The sequence below is a fragment of the Phoca vitulina genome, unplaced genomic scaffold, assembly GCF_004348235.1.
Source record: "Phoca vitulina isolate PV1807 unplaced genomic scaffold, GSC_HSeal_1.0 scaffold9, whole genome shotgun sequence".
Lineage (NCBI taxonomy): Eukaryota > Metazoa > Chordata > Mammalia > Carnivora > Phocidae > Phoca > Phoca vitulina.
The window spans coordinates 62605753-62621937 of record NW_022589712.1 but is presented as its reverse complement, the minus strand read 5'-3'; the positions used below and the strand labels follow the sequence as shown (position 1 = coordinate 62621937).

The following is a 16185-nucleotide window of genomic DNA, read 5'->3' as shown; positions in this document are numbered from 1 at the left end:
CACGTAAAAATTAGCATGATACCCAATGGACTGCTCCTTGTTAATAACTAGGGAAGAAGAGATATTACTAATTGCAGGCACAGGCACATCTCCTCCCCGCTCTCTCCCCAAAAAACAAATGAAGGGCAGAAGAAAAAGAAAATTCGTTAATCTGATTATCAGTGCCCTGAAACATTAGTTACAATACAAACAAAGACCGAAAGTAGCACTTTTCTAACTTGACCCCTCCGGCATCCCACCCTTTTGCGGGAACCTCGCCACCTGGCTTCCAGCAAAACCCTGTGGCTTCACAACAGGGAGGACGCCCCGCCCACCCGAAGTGGGCGGGGCTACGGCTCTTCTGGCACGCCCCTGCCGGAGCGGGGCGCGCGCGTTCGGTATCTGCATCAGGGGAGGAGTCTCTTGTCCCTCCGCGCGGCCCGTTCCGCCTCGGCTCCCGCTGCATTTAGGCTGACGTGTCTGCAGTTCTTCGGCGGCTCGGCGAGTAGGGCCGTGATGGCGGATGCCTGGGAGGAGATCAGGCGGTTGGCGGCTGACTTCCAGCGGGCGCAGTTCGCCGAGGCCACACAGAGGTGCCGACCCTCCCTCTCCGTTGCGGAGTCCAAAATAGCCCCAGGGCAGCCACGCTGTGATCTGAGGCCGGGGATTCCTGCTCTGGACTCCGCACTTTCCCCCTCTGTGTCGCCGTTTCTGCCTTCTTCCTCCCATAGCCTGGATTGCAGTTCCAAGTACAGTTCTCGGCGTGAAGCCCGAAAGCTACTACGGCCCGACCCCCCGAGCCATGCCCCAGCCAAGAGCTGGCGCGCCCCGCCTTCTTGATGGCCGAGGCTGGTGACTTCTAGCTGTCTTAAGAGGGTCCCTCTGATCCTTATTTACCCGTCAAGTCCCTATGGCATCATTAACTATTATACATTTCCTGACCTAGAATATAGCTGGAAAGGAGAGACTAACGCCAAAATACAGTACTTAGAAAATGCTATGTTGACTCTTTAAACATTTTGCCTTTTTGTGCACCGGAAGAGTTGTGCTAGGCCAGACCCATGGTCCCATCTGTCATTTTTAAGGACTCCTGGACACTGGCATTTCTTGCAAACCCAGAAACCTTGGGGGGATGTGTCCTGGGCATCCTAGCTCTGCTTTTTAATGTTACAGAACACATACACAATGTTAATAGAATCCTTTTCTGTTCGTTGACTATCTATTACCTTTGATGTTTTTGTGCCTTCTGGGGCTTGAAGACCTTAATTCCTTAATACTGTATTTTGTAGCACTGAGAGCAAACTAGGGCAAATGCTTAAGTGCTTGGATAACAGTTGCAGTCATGGTTTTCCTAGGCCATATCTCCTGCCTACCGACCAATAGTAGTAGTGAAGCAATCACACGCTTAATTTAAAAGAAAATTCTGGTTTGTTTGGTTTTTTATTGAACTTAAACTAGAAATTGAAGTAAAAGGGCAGGATTTTTTCCTACCTAAATTACATGTCCTCACTTTTCTATTCAGATTTGAAGAGTAGAAGCAGGCCCAGAGGAGAGAGCAGACTTTAAATTCTGTAATAGAATGATTTGTACCAATTAGGTACATGATTTAAGCTTACGTAAACCTGCTTGCTCCCAAGAGGGTTTTTTTTTTAACTTATTGAATCAGTATGGTTACACTAATAAGAGATACAGATTTTGTAATATAGAACCTAGGGACTCTTCACCCAAACTTTTTTTAAGAAGCCCATTTTCATACGTTGTTAATTTTGTTAAGCACAAATGTATCAAGTTCATTTTTAAAACTTCTTGTGTCTCTCAGGTTGTCAGAGCGGAACTGCATTGAGATTGTGAATAAATTGATTGCTCAAAAACAGCTAGAAGTAGTTCACACACTTGATGGGAAGGAATATATTACACCAGCTCAAATTAGTAAAGAAATGAGAGATGAGCTACATGTCCGAGGTGGTAAGTAATTCCTTATTTTTTTTCCTCTGGTTATTTGGAAGGGAAAAAACAACTTAAAACATAAATAGTAAATTATTTGGAGGGTATAGGACACCCTTCTCAACTGTTAATATAAAAATCAGCCTTAATATTTTTAATAGCTTCGGGTAAAGGTGGTCATATAATTTAAAAGAAGTCGAATATTGTCACCTTACAAAATAGCATCTTTTATTATTATGAGTTATGTGTTCTATATGTGAATTAATCAACTGTTTCTTTTTTTAAATTCAAAAGATTTAATTCATAAGCAGAATTAAATGTACAGAACTCTCTTTATTTTTTATTTTATTATGTTATGTTAATCACCATACATTACATCGTTAGTTCTTGATATAGTGTTCCCTGAGTCATTGTTTGCGTATAACACCCAGTGCTCCATGCAGAACATGCCCTCTTTAATACCCATCACCAGGCTAACCCATTCCCCCACCCCCCTCCCCTCTAGAACCCTCAGTTTGTTTCTCAGAGTTCATAGTCTCTCGTGATTCGTCTTCCGTCCGATTCCCCCCGCTTCATTTTTCCCTTCCTACTATCTTCTTCTTTTTTTTAACATGTAATATATTTGTTTCAGAGGTACAGGTCTGTGATTCAACAGTCTTAAACAATTCACAGCGCTCACCATAGCACATACCCTTCCCAATGTCTATCACCCGGCCACCCCATCCCTCCCATCCCCCCACCACTCCAACAACCCTCAGTTTGTTTCCTGAGATTAATAATTCCTCATATCAATGAGATCATATGATACATGTCTTTCTCTGATTGACTTATTTCACTCAGCATAATACCCTCCAGTTCCATCCATGTCGTCGCAAATGGCGAGATTTCATTCCTTTTGATGGCTGCAATGTAATCAACTGTTTCTGTTCACAGTCCATGAATTTAGTGCATGACTCAGGGGAGGGTACTTAGCTATCTATCATCAGGTGGTAATTATGAAAGGAGAACAGAGATTTTAAAGGATTATAGATTGTTGAAACATAGGGCTATACTACCACACTCTTTAAAAACTTACCTTTAAGAATTTGCAAATTAGGAAACAATATGGTGCTACACCTATTATAGTGTAGGAAATGCTATTACAAGTACATGAAGTTTTTGTTTTTCTTTGTCTTTTTAAAATGTGAACAAACTACTGAGCAAATTTGAACACTATTTGATTAACATAGAAGCAACTATGAAAATACCTCTTCATTAGATGTTATCAGATACACCCTTGGTGTTGGTTCATCTTCCTGCATAATGCTAAGAAAATATTAGGTACAATTTGGAATACTTGACAGATTTTCTTTTGCCAATAGGTGGAAATCTTCTCATTTCAAAAATTTAAAAAGTTCATCTGAATTTAGTTGTATCTCTTTGGTCACAGTAGGTAAATTGTGAAGGGAGGTAGATCTTAAATCAATAGGTCCGGCCAACTTGTGAATCAGTTGATGTTCATTATTGGCCTGATGTGACCTAATGAAACTTCAAAAGTAAATTATTGCCTGCGCCTTTAGTATAAAGAATTGTTCTGCTAATGGTTTGTATTTGAAAACATTAATTATTGTGGCTTTATGTCCTTTGTAGAAGGAGGACTTCGACTGCCCAAAATGTAAATCTGTCGATATTTACAGTTTTTGGCTTGTGTGTACTTACATGTAAATATGAAATCAATAAATGTCTTTTCTTTAAAGGTCGAGTAAACATTGTTGATCTGCAACAGGTAAATTTTAAATTTATAAAATTTTTTCCTTTCTCAATTTTTTGGTACTATGACTTAAGTATTCACTAATACTGGTATCTTATTTTGTATAATGTTTGTGAAGAAATAGTTTTATAGTCCTCACTAATACATTTAATCAATTTAATAAGTTCTGATATATTGAATTGATTTAATAAGTTCTTCTTTCTCAGTTATTTACTTATTCTTTACCAAATAAACTCATAGTTGTCATTTTATGTAATTACAGGGTTTATGTAATTTGGAGAGAAAAATAACTGTATATGCTTTTAGTATATGGAAGGAATAGGGAAATTTTTTAAAGTAGAAGATATTTTTAGAACATATAAGTGTGCATGTTATTAGCAAGGTACACTATATTACAAGAAGTTGGAAAATCTTGTGTAAATTGTGCCTATTGTATGAAAATGTAGCTTCTTAATGCAAACTTTCCTAGCAAGTGAAAATGTAGTTGTTCAGAAATGAAAGTTAATAAGCAATAAGCTTCTAATTTTTTATTTGAGACTTTTCACAATATTTCAAATTAATTTGAAATTCATCTGAGAGAAAGTAAGTTTTTAAAAAGGTAGTTCTAATATGTAACTTCAAACTCAAGAAACAATATGAACTTATCACTAATAGAATTTTATTTATTTTCCAGGTAATTAATGTGGATCTGACTCATATTGAAAGTAGAATTGGTGACATTGTAAAATCAGAAAAACATGTGCAGCTAGTGTTGGGACAACTGATAGATGAGTAAGTACAGTATTTAAGAACACTTTTTTTTTTTTTAATGTTTAAATTTAGAACACTTGTGACCAGTTTGGCATTTTTGTTTAGAACTCTCATATGCTGATTTTCATCGTTGAGATCATTGTACTTAAAAAGTAAGTGCTTAATTGGATGGAGTACTTGGAAATAATAAAAACTTTAAATTTTTTTGCCTATTATTTTAAAGCAGCACAAAACATAATTTTTACAGTCTTTCCTGTATGATCTTAACTCTGAAAGCAAATTGCTTCCAAAACTGTTAATGAAAAACGACTGCAGGAATTTACATTGTTAAAAAAAAATCTGAGCATTTATCATTTGGTTGACCTTATATTTAGTTGCATTGATAAGAAAAAAAATAATTTTCAGAATATGAGTCATGAATCGTGTTTACCTAAACATACCCTATTCATTATTTTGTTGGCATATATTATTGCACAGAAATTAAACATAAAAGAGGAAAATCATTACTCGTAATTTTTTTTTTTTTTTTAAACTCTTAGGAACTATTTGGATCGGTTAGCAGAAGAGGTAAATGATAAATTGCAAGAAAGTGGTCAGGTCACCATATCAGAGCTGTGTAAAACCTATGATCTTCCTGGAAACTTTCTGACACAGGTATTTTCTCTTAATAGTATAACGTCTTTTCAGATAAATAAAGAATTTTAATTGGAAGAAAAAAAACTAGATTTTCTTACCATTAATTTTTTTGCAAGTATTTGACTATTGATGTTGTAGCAGTATATTTTGGGGATACTTCCTGTACATTGATGGCTCTGATTAGATCATTTAGAAATGATTATTTCTTTGTTCTTAAAATAGTTTGACATTTTAGAATTATAGACATTTCTTTTGTGCAGTGGAAAGTGCACAGGCTTTGGAGTTAAACAGACTTTGATTTGAATTCATTTATGCCACTGTTTAGTTATTCAGTGTTAGGAAAATTATTTCAACTCTTTTGTGCTTCAATTTATGTATCTTTGAAATGGGAATAATTATCTTTTTCATAGACTTTAATAAGGTTATATATGTGGTGTAGCTAGTGAGATGTCTGGCACGATGGAGGTACTCAGTAAATGATGATTTTGTTTTGTATTTATTGGAATAAATAAGAGAAAAGCCAAATCTCTTTTTAGGTGTATATCACCTTAAGAAAATTCAGCTTACAAAAATTTACCAAACCATAATTGCGTGAGATTAATTTATAATACAAACAGATTTACTCACCCATTTTGAGAGTGATTTCCTATTATTACATCTAAAATACCATTTGAATATAGACCTATTTTATGTAGCATTTCAGGAGCCTTAGTTCTATTTTAAGTGAGCAAATGTATTTTAATCACAGAAGGTCAAAAAACGTACTTTTAAAACATTTTTTAAAAGTATCAGAACAGACCCAAATGATTTCTTATAAAACTGTGCCGTTGATACATTTTGTAAATATGTATGTTTTCTTAACATTTTTCAGTTCTAGTTTTTCTGAATATCACAGGCAGTATTCTAAAAGCTCATTAAGAAGTTTTTTGAAATACATTTTTCTATATCAGAAAAGTATCAGCCAGGCTGCCTTGAGTAGTTTTAACTCATCTTAGGATGTGAAGTATGTCCAGACTCATTTCAGATGTACCTAACCCAGTCATAATATAGCTGTGGAGAAATACTCTCTTGGGATTTCCAGGAAATCATGCTGTCTGCCAGTAGAGATCTCTGGGCACCAATAAACTTGTTAATATTTGCATCAGAGCAGAGAGCTTTTTAGGTCTTACGTTTCCCTAGGTTTCAGAATCTTGGAATAACATTTATTTTACTCAGTGCTCGAAGCTCCAGATAGGGTCTTCTTCAAGACGTGTATATGTCTTGGCTGCCTGTATGTTTCAGGCTGCCTCTATCTAGAAAATTGGTTAATCAGTCACTTTTATTTTACATTAGAAGTAGCCCTTCTTAGCAAGTAGCAAAGCCTTTTAACATATCAGCTATATACTCACTCAATTCTTGATTCTGCTCTGAGATTATGAAGTTTCCTAGATCCTAAATCTTCATTTTAGCTTATATATCCTATGAATTTGTGCTTGTTGAAATTTCTCAATCATATGTCTAATACAACATCAGCGAGCAGCATGACTTTATTAAGACTATACAATTATATACATATAATTTTATTCTTTCAAATTAATAAAAATTTGCATCTTTACCCCAGGCACTAACTCAGCGACTAGGTAGAATTATTAATGGACAGATTGATCTTGATAACAGAGGAGTCATATTTACTAAAGCTTTTGTAGCTCGACATAAAGCACGCATCCGTGGACTGTTCAGTGCTATTACCCGGTAAGCCTGTTTCATTTTTTTTAAAGACTGTTTTAAAATATGTATATTTTTACATATCTTTGATCATGGTTTGCTTTTTATTTTTCTATCAGCTTTTTTTCTTTTCTTTCTTCCTTTTTTTTTTAATTAAAATCTCATGCAGGGCCCTAATTTTTTAGACATATAGAAGGGTTGGTAGCTTCTGTGAAACGGGAATGGGGATTCCAGAGCCCTAGAATGTAGCCAGACTCTCTCCAACCCACATCTCCTTCCACTCCCCATGTTAATCACCCTCATGACTCCAGATGCGGGTCTACAGAACACTCAAATCAGTATAGAAAGTCATCCTGGGATCATGGAAGGAGCATGCAATTTAAAGTCAGAAGTCCTCAGGCCCTAGCTCTATCACACAATAACCATGTGAGCGGCAGCAGATAAGCCAGTCACCTAACTCCTTTGAGCCTCAGATGGGACTAGATGATTTTAGAACCCTTTTTACCATTGACATTGGTACATGACATTCTACAATTCTAATGAATAACAATATTCATTTCAAAATCACTTGAACTTTTTCTAAAGAATTTCTGAAGTGTTTGGAGCCTGAGTGACACTCCAATATGGAATTAAGAAAACCTACATTCTTAATTATCTCCTCTCTCCTGTGTCATTAACTTTATCTCAGTGGTTTTTGGGTCCAGATTTCTCCCATTTTAAAACAATCAAACCTCTCTCAACCCCATATTCCACTCTATCTGCCACCTTGTTCGTCCCTTTCCTTAAAATAAACCATCTCAAGAGTTGATGTCTGCATTTACTGTCTTAGTTTTCCTACCTTCTGTCACTTCTCAACTCACCCATCTGGCTTCTACCAGCTTACAAGGTAATGATGTCAGTATCATTGAACTCTAATGGATACTTTCTGACCTTGTTTTACTTGACTTGGCAGCAGCAGCATTTAACTCCAGTTACATCTTCCTTCTTGAAATGTTCTCGTTCCTTTTTTTTTTTTAAACATCACATTTTACTGCTTTCTTTTTACCTCCTTTGGCTGTACCTTATAAGTCACCTTTTCCGGCTTTTCCTCCTTTCCCTAGCCTTTATAGTTTTCTTTCAGGCCATCTTTTCTTCTTAGTCTGGCACTGTCTTCCTAGGTGACTTTACCTTTCTTTTAAATTTCAGAATCCTATTGCCCACACAGCATCTCTACTGAAATGTTTTACAAGTCCCTCTAATTCAACATATTTAAAATAACTCACTGTCCCTGAGCTACCCCACCCTACCCCACCTGAATTTATTCTTCCACTTGTGTTCCCATTTTACTAGTAAATGTTATTAATCCAGTTGGTTTTGCCAGAGTCCTGGGAGTCATCCTTTACACCATCCTTTCTTTCACTACCCCCTTTTTCAGAACACAAAGGCTTTTGAATTCTGTATTCTAAATATTTATGTAATCTTTGTGTGGCATGACCATTCACCCCACTTCAGTCCATTTTTTAACTAGACTCTTTTAGTAGCTTTCTAACCAGTCTCCCTTCTTTTACTCTTACTGCCTTCTGGAACATTGTTTTACATGGTAGCCACAGCAGTTTCTTTTTGTCATTCAGCAAATCAGAAGCATTTATTGAGCACCTAATACATGCAAGGCACTGGTACAAAAGACTAGGTTAGAGGAGAAAGCTTGCTAGTTAGTGCAACCATTTTTTTTCCTTTTTTTTTTTTTTTTTTAAGTCATCTCACAATTACAGAAAAATTGCAAGAGAACCTTTTTTTTCTGTCCATTTGAGAGGAAGTTCCTAGCATAGTATCCCATCACCACAGATACATTAGTCTGTGTCCTACAAACAAGGGCATTGTCCTATATAATCACATAACTATAATACAAATGTCAAAATATTGACATTGATGTATTCCTGCCATCTAGTCCTCAGATCTCATTCATGTTTTACCAGTTTTCCAGTAATGTCCTTTACGGTAAAAGGGCCCAGTTCAGAATCACATATTGCATTTAATTGTCATGTCTCCTTAGTCACCTTCAATCTGGAACACTTACTTGGTCTTTTTTTACTTTCATGACCTTGACACTTTTGAATACCACAGGCCAGTTATTTTGTAAAATGTTCAATTTTGCTTGTCTGCTATTTTTTCATGCTGATGTTCAGGTTATGCATCTTTGACAGGAATGTAACCAAAGTGATTCTGTGTTCTTGTCATTGAATCCTAGCAGGGGTATACAGTTTAGATTTTCTAGTTACTGATGGTGTGCATTATAACTTCTTAATAAGGAGGTATCTGTTAGGCTTGTCATAAAGCTACTTGTTTTTCCTTTATAATTAAGTATTTGTGGGGAGGGCAATTTGAGATCTTGTAAGTTACCCTGTTTTTTATCAAACTTTAAGTTTATTCATTTATTTAAATCAGTATGGACTCATGGCTCCCTATTTTATCCATTGGATTAAAATCTATTATTATCATTATTTAGATATTTTTAAATTGGCTCTGATTTAGCTATTGGCCCACCCTTCAGGCTGGTTTCTGTGTCCTTTTAATATGACCCCATCATTCTTGGAGCACTTCTCTTCTTTCTGGTACAAGAAGTTGTAAGCTCAGTTCATACTTTTCTTCTCCCAAACCTGGAATCAGCCATTTCCCCAAGGAACCCTGCCTGGTTCTTTTTAGTCGAGTATACTATTTAGAAACCAAGATCTGGACACTAAATTGCTTATTGCTGTTTGGTCATCACTGCTCCCAAGCCTCTCAGCAGACAAGTTAGGGGATACACAGACACATGTGTATCCACCCCTCTTTTTATCTATATTTTTGTATTTTTATGTTTATCAGAAACCATGAGTTCACACTGATACTTCCAGTTCCCATCCAAGCGCCCAGTTAGTTTTGTCCTAGTTTTCTCCTTTTCCATATTTGCAGCTCCCTTCTCTGACCCTGAGAAACCTAGTTCCCATTATCCTTAATATACTGTTGACCCTTGAACAACACAGAGGTTGGGGCACCAACCCCCACACCGCAGTTGAAAATCTGAAAATAACTTTTGACTCCCGCAAAACTTAACTACTAACAGCCTACTGTTTACCAGAAGCCTTACCAGTGACAAATAATCAAGTAACACGCATCTTTTGCATGTTATATGAATTATATACCATTTCCTTAAAATAAGCTAGAGAAAAGAAAATATTAAGAATATCATAAGAAAGATGGGGCGCCTGGGTGGCTCAGTCAGTTAAGCATCTGTTCAGGTCATGATCCTGGGGTCCTGGGATCCAGCCCCGCGCTGGGCTCCCTCTCAGCAGGGAGTCTGCTTCTCCCTCTCCCTCTGCTCATCCTCCCCACTTGTGCTCTCTCTCTGTCTCTCAAATAAATAAATCTTTTAAAAAAAAACCAAGATTATCATAAGAAAGAGAAAATACATTTACAGTGCTGTACTATATATATTTTTTAAATATCTACGTATGGGGGCCTAAGTGGCACAGTTGGTTAAGCATCCTACTCTTGGTTTCAGCTCAGGTCATGATCTCAGGGTCCTGAGATTGAGCCCCGTGTCAGGCCCCACGCTCGGCACGAGTCAGCTTGGACTTTCTCTCCCTCTCCCTCTGCCCCTCTAGCCTGTGCTCATGTGCTCTCTCACTCTTTCTCTCAAACGAATAAATAAATCGTTAAAAAAAACTCATGTAAATTGGACCCGTGCAATTCAAATCCACGTTGTTCAAGGGTCAGTTAAATTTACTTATTTGAGTGATTCCCCTTGAGTGTTTCCCGTTGCTGCTGCAGCTCTCTTTCCCATGTGGATGCCCTCCTTTCTCCACATCGGCTCTGACAGCCTGCGCCCTCCTAACACAAGAAACTGGTTGCAGTTGTTGTTTCTGGGAGAACTGGGTAGCTGAGTGATAAGAATGAAGGGGGATTCAGTTTTGTACCTTTTTGTATTTTTATTTGTATTTTTTTTGTACTTTTTGTACTATATTTATTTTGTATTTTTTGTATTTTTATTACTTGGTCAAAAAATAAAAACAAAATATGTTTTTCTATTGACAGTTTTTTTTCTTTGACTATTGCGGTGAGTGTAGTTATCATCAGGTTCAGCAAATAATATTTTTTCTGACTCACAGTAGCCCTGAGTTTCTCTGTGTAGAGGTATTATGCATATGCTCAGCACCTAATTTAGCATAAAATAGCAATACTGTAAAAAAAAAAAAAAAAGCATGAGGGCAAAACAAATTCTGAGCCTCAAAAGATGTTGCTAGGCTGTGTGACTCCCAGATAGTTTCATTTAATGTACCATATCATCATATTTGTCTTTTAAATATAAGGAACCCCCCCGCCCCCACTTTTCTGGTCTAACTTCAGAGAAAACACCTGCATCTCTGATTTTAAAAGAGTTTATATTGTTGTTATAGGTAGCCAGAAAGAAGATCAGGAAATAGAACAGTGAGATATATAGGTATACTAAACTACATTGTATTCCAAATTGAAATAAAAATTCAACAGCTAAGTTTTATTATACAAAAAAAAGCTAGAAATTTTGTGCAGTTCAATTAAATATTTACTGAAAACCCAAATTAAGTTATGCATGCAGAAATTTTAAGATAAAGTCCTTCAAAAATGTGTTCAGGTAGAAGGGAACAGAAAACAAAAAATAGAACTTGAGAAGATTGTAATAATTATAAGAGAAACAGAGAGCAAACTTCACCAAGCACTTAAATGGACCTTATTGGTTTGGGGGCTCTAGATAATTTAGCTGAAACACTAGGATAAATTAATTTAATAAAAAAAAAAACAAATAATCTACATTAGAATTTGATAAAAATAATAATTTGTGCAATGGCAGTATCGTAGCCAATGAGGTTTGTCCGAGGCGTGATTATTGCTAATTGAAAATAATAATTTAGCCAAAATTCCCAAACACAGGTGTTTTAAATATCAATTCATATTCAGACAAATGTTTCTGCTCTCCCAAGTTTGTCATAGAGAAAATTCATAACATCTTAAATAATCAACAGAGAATTGAGTACTTGGAATAACTTAAAAGTCTCTTAGGTATATGCATAAAAATAAAAACATAGACTAAACCCAAACCAGAAAACAGGCATAATTGGCTTAAAATGAATAGGGAAAAAATATATAGTCATAAAAAGGAAGTCTGTGTTTTCTTTATAATTTCCCTTACTTAAAAAAAAAAAGATAATTATAAAAGAAAAGCATTCACAGGGATCTACCCAAAAGAGATAAAGAGATATGTCCACACAAAGACATGTACACAAATGTTCATGCAGCATTATTTATAATAGCCCCAAACTGGAAACAGTCCAAATGTTCATCAAGTGATGAATGAATAAAAAATGTGGTATCTCCATACAGTGAAATGCTATTCAGCAATAGAAAGGAGTAAATACCGATTCATGCTTCATCATGCATGAACCTCAAAATGATGCTAAGTGAAAAAAGCCAGACATAAGAGACATATATTGATTCTATTTATATGAAATTTCTAGAAAGGCAAATTTATAGAGGCAGAAAGCAGATCAGTGGTTCTCTAGGACAAGGGATGGAAGCAGGAATTGACTACAAACATCTGTGAAGGAATTTTTTAGGTGATGGAAACATTCTAGACTTGAGAGCTATAGTGATGGTTCCTCAACTTTATAAATTTATTAAGATGCTTGAATTGTATGTAAATTATACCTCATTAGAGCTTTTTTTTTTTTTTTTTTTTTTTAAGAAACACAGTCATTACAGAAAATAGTGCTAAACAAAAAGGAGCATTTTAAGTGGATCCCTCCCAGTCATCTACCTAATCTGGGAGTATATCATTCCAGATTCCTTTCACTACATGTGTGATTTCACTTTTCTTCAAAAACAGAATCAGATAACATTCACTTGGCTCTTCTTAGGTGGAGAAAGAGCCTCCCAGAGAGAAAGAATAGAATGAAGCAAAACGAACATAAAATAAAAGCAGATCAGGTATCATTAAATCTGAGGTGGAAATTGGTGAGAAAGTGAATTGTTCCTGGATTGTGGATACAAATCAATTCCCCTGGAATTTCAGTAGTGTAATTCTGATTAAGGATGTAAAATCTGGTATTATTTTTGCCTTCATTTTTTTTTCTTTTAAATGGTGTTTTTCATAAACTAGTTATCCTAGTTATTTTTATAATTCATAAATATGTGTAACTCTAGAATGAATAAGATCTTTTTATTTCTTTCCATAAAGGCCTACAGCAGTAAATTCTCTCATTTCAAAATATGGATTTCAAGAGCAGCTGCTTTACTGTGAGTTTGCTTTAAATTATATGTCACTTAATTAGCTGCTGAATAGACTATTGTGAAACTTACTAATTTTTCATGTTTTGACTTCTTTTAACCTTAAAACTTACATAACTAAAATATTTCTAGTTGAAAGGTTTCCCTATACCAATTTTCATGTATATATCTATCTGTTATATCCACCAAACATTTAGTGTTGGCTACTCCCAAAGGAGTAGAATGAAAAACAAACTGTGTGTGTGTGTGTGTGTGTGTGTGTAAAATACTGCTATGCATATATATTTATAGAGAGAGATTTAAAATTGTAGGATTAAAGAATAATTTTCACTTTGTTTCTTACAGATTCTTGCTACATTTTCTAACATGAAAGTAAACAGTGTTTGTCTAAAAAATTTTTAGAGGTGCCAGCCTGACTCAGTCAGTGGAGCATGCGACTCTTGATTTCAGGGTCATGAGTTCAAGCCCCACATTGAGCATAGAGCTTACTTAATAAATAAATAAATAAATAAAATATTTTAAGAAATAAAATTTTACAAAGAGGATAATACTAGTAAAAATATGTTTTTAGCATTCAAACAGCATTGTAATATCTCCAAAATAATCTTGGTTCATAACCTATGTTATGTGTGTGTTTGTGAAGCTCTTACCAGGTTTTGAGGGGTTTTTTAAAGTCTTGCTGGAATAATTTTTAAAAACAATGACTTAGGGCGCCTGGGTGGCTCAGTTGGTTAAGAGACTGCCTTCGGCTCAGGTCATGATCCCGGAGTTCTGGGATTGAGTCGCACATCGGGCTCCCTGCTCGGCAGGGAATCTGCTTCTCCCTCTGACTCTACCCCCTCTTGTGCTCTTTCTCTCTCTCAAATAAATAAATAAAATCTTTTAAAAATAAATAAATAAAAACAATGACTTAATCTTTTGGCTCAGATATCTGTGCAAATAGAATTAAAATGAAGGCTGGAAAAGAAATTCATGTATAAAACCAAAAGTTCGTTTTAATTCACTGTATTTTTCAAAATATGCAGTTAAATTTGGATTTTTTGTTTAATAAATTTAAAATTAAAAATATGACATATATTGGAATCTACTAATTGGAGATTGGTGGGATTTCATGTAAAGTTCTTCAAGTAATAATTGATAACTTGATAACTTTTATCTTAATTTAGCATGGATTTATGTTGTACAGCCACAAAATTTAAAATTATGTGTTGCAGTCTGTTGAAAAATCTAGACTTTTCTAATGTATCCTAATTTACTCAGCAGCGAAATCTTGCAAGCTAATTTTTATTTCTGATAAAGACTAATTTTCATAAACGTTTCTTTGCCAGTCATCTTTTGACTGTGCTTTCTGATTTGCTTAGAAATAACTCCTTCCTATCTGCTTTGTCTTTTTCAGGGGATTTTGATATTTAAACGATAAAATGTTTAGTTAAATGTTATGGTTTAAATAAAAAGCGTATATTTTATGTTAATGGCAGTACTATCCAGTTCTCAGACTGGCATCAGTCTTTTGATGATGATGATAGTGATTAATGATGATGCTGGTGGTGGTGGTGGTGGTGATATTTAGTTAACATTTGCTGAGTGCTTATTATATGCCAGCTACTGTTCTGAGCAATTTACTTGAATACCACAATTCTTGGAGACACTTACTATTATCCCTGTTTCATGGCTGAGAAAGTGGAAGCATAAGTAAAATAACTTGCCCAGTTTTTGTCAGCAAGTAGGTGACAGAGTTGAGATTTGGACATAAAGGGTGTCTAGATCCAGATCCATCCTCTTAACCACAGCATTATACTTCTCTTTCATGTGCTGCAATTTAAACAGTAGAAATGTAATAACATAAAAAAACAGTAGAAATATAATAACTTTTAAAAATTTTCATGGCTTTATTTCACACAATTGACTCTAATGTGAGCCAGGTGTCTTAAGTTTTCTAAATATGAGAAACTTGAACTTGGAAACACTTACTGATTGCATATTATCTATTCTCCAAGTGTTTAGTCATCCACTTTCAAACATATCATAAAATAAATAATGGCAAGGTTTTTTTTCCCCAAATTACTCTAACTAAAATATTAAATGTTAATGTTAACCAGTTACAAGTTCAGCACTTTTAGCTAGTTGCCAGAATTTCCTAAATTTGTGACCTGAATATTCTCATAAGTGGAAAGTTTTGTCTAAAATATAACGTCTTCATTTATGCAATTTAAACTTTAAATTGCTTTTTTAAAGGGTAAGAATAACTAAATTGTGAAATAGTATTTTACTTTTTGACATTTATACCTGCTCTAATTTATTTGTATTTGTTTGGTTTTGTTTTAAGCTGTGCTTGAGGAACTCGTTAATAGTGGACGTTTACGAGGCACTGTGGTTGGTGGGAGACAGGATAAGGCAGTGTTTGTCCCTGACATTTACTCCAGAACACAGAGTACTTGGGTGGATTCCTTTTTCAGGCAGAATGGCTATCTAGGTAACTATTTCTTTTTGTCTTTGAAACTAAAACTTCTTTCTAATACTGCACACATTCTTAGAAACTATTGTATTAGTGCTGGGAGTACACACATGCTCTGCTATTGACAGCAGCTTTTAATGGTTCTCTTTGAGTGTAAAAGTAGCCAAATTACAGATTTTTGTTGGTTTTGCAACTGAGTTTAATTTCATAGTTATTGAACAGTTGTAATGTAGAAAGGCCAAAATCTGGTATTGATTGTTACCAGTCTTCCAGTGATATGATACTATTACAACTTCAGGTATATTTTAAGTCATGAAAAGTAATTTTATTTATTATATCTTATATTTTATGAAGTTGCCCAGTTATTCAGATACATAATCTTCAAATACTTTATTTTGGCTATCAGCTTTACAATGTGCATTTTTATTAGTCATCCACTTCTTCAGAAAACCTGAAGCTATTCTAACTTCTGTTTCTGAGGTTCTGTCATTTGGGTAAAGTAGATTGACTGAATTTAATCATTAAAACAGTTAGCAAATATATATGCATATGTGTAACATATATATTATGTATGTACATGAGCTCACTTAGTTTGATCAGTTTCATAACCCAGGTCAAATCATGTAAGAGATCAGTTGCTTTCTCAGTAATAAACCCATAAGATATTAATGTTCAAACAGTTTAAATC

At 35.1% G+C, this 16185-nt stretch overlaps 1 protein-coding gene and 1 pseudogene across 1 annotated transcript in view; both read left to right on the top strand.

Moving 5' to 3' along the window:
* Positions 1-403: 403 nt before the first annotated feature.
* The window catches only part of UFL1 (UFM1 specific ligase 1), a 32658-nt gene continuing 16876 nt past the window's right edge, over positions 404-16185 (top strand). Inside the window, exons 1-8 of the mRNA XM_032408218.1 lie at positions 404-572; positions 1799-1944; positions 3660-3688; positions 4347-4444; positions 4963-5077; positions 6660-6790; positions 12993-13051; positions 15369-15515. Of these exons, the coding sequence (XP_032264109.1) occupies positions 496-572; positions 1799-1944; positions 3660-3688; positions 4347-4444; positions 4963-5077; positions 6660-6790; positions 12993-13051; positions 15369-15515 (802 nt within the window). The 5' untranslated portion in view covers positions 404-495. The remainder of the gene's footprint in view (positions 573-1798; positions 1945-3659; positions 3689-4346; positions 4445-4962; positions 5078-6659; positions 6791-12992; positions 13052-15368; positions 15516-16185) is intronic.
* On the top strand, positions 11592-11714 carry LOC116634831 (annotated as a pseudogene).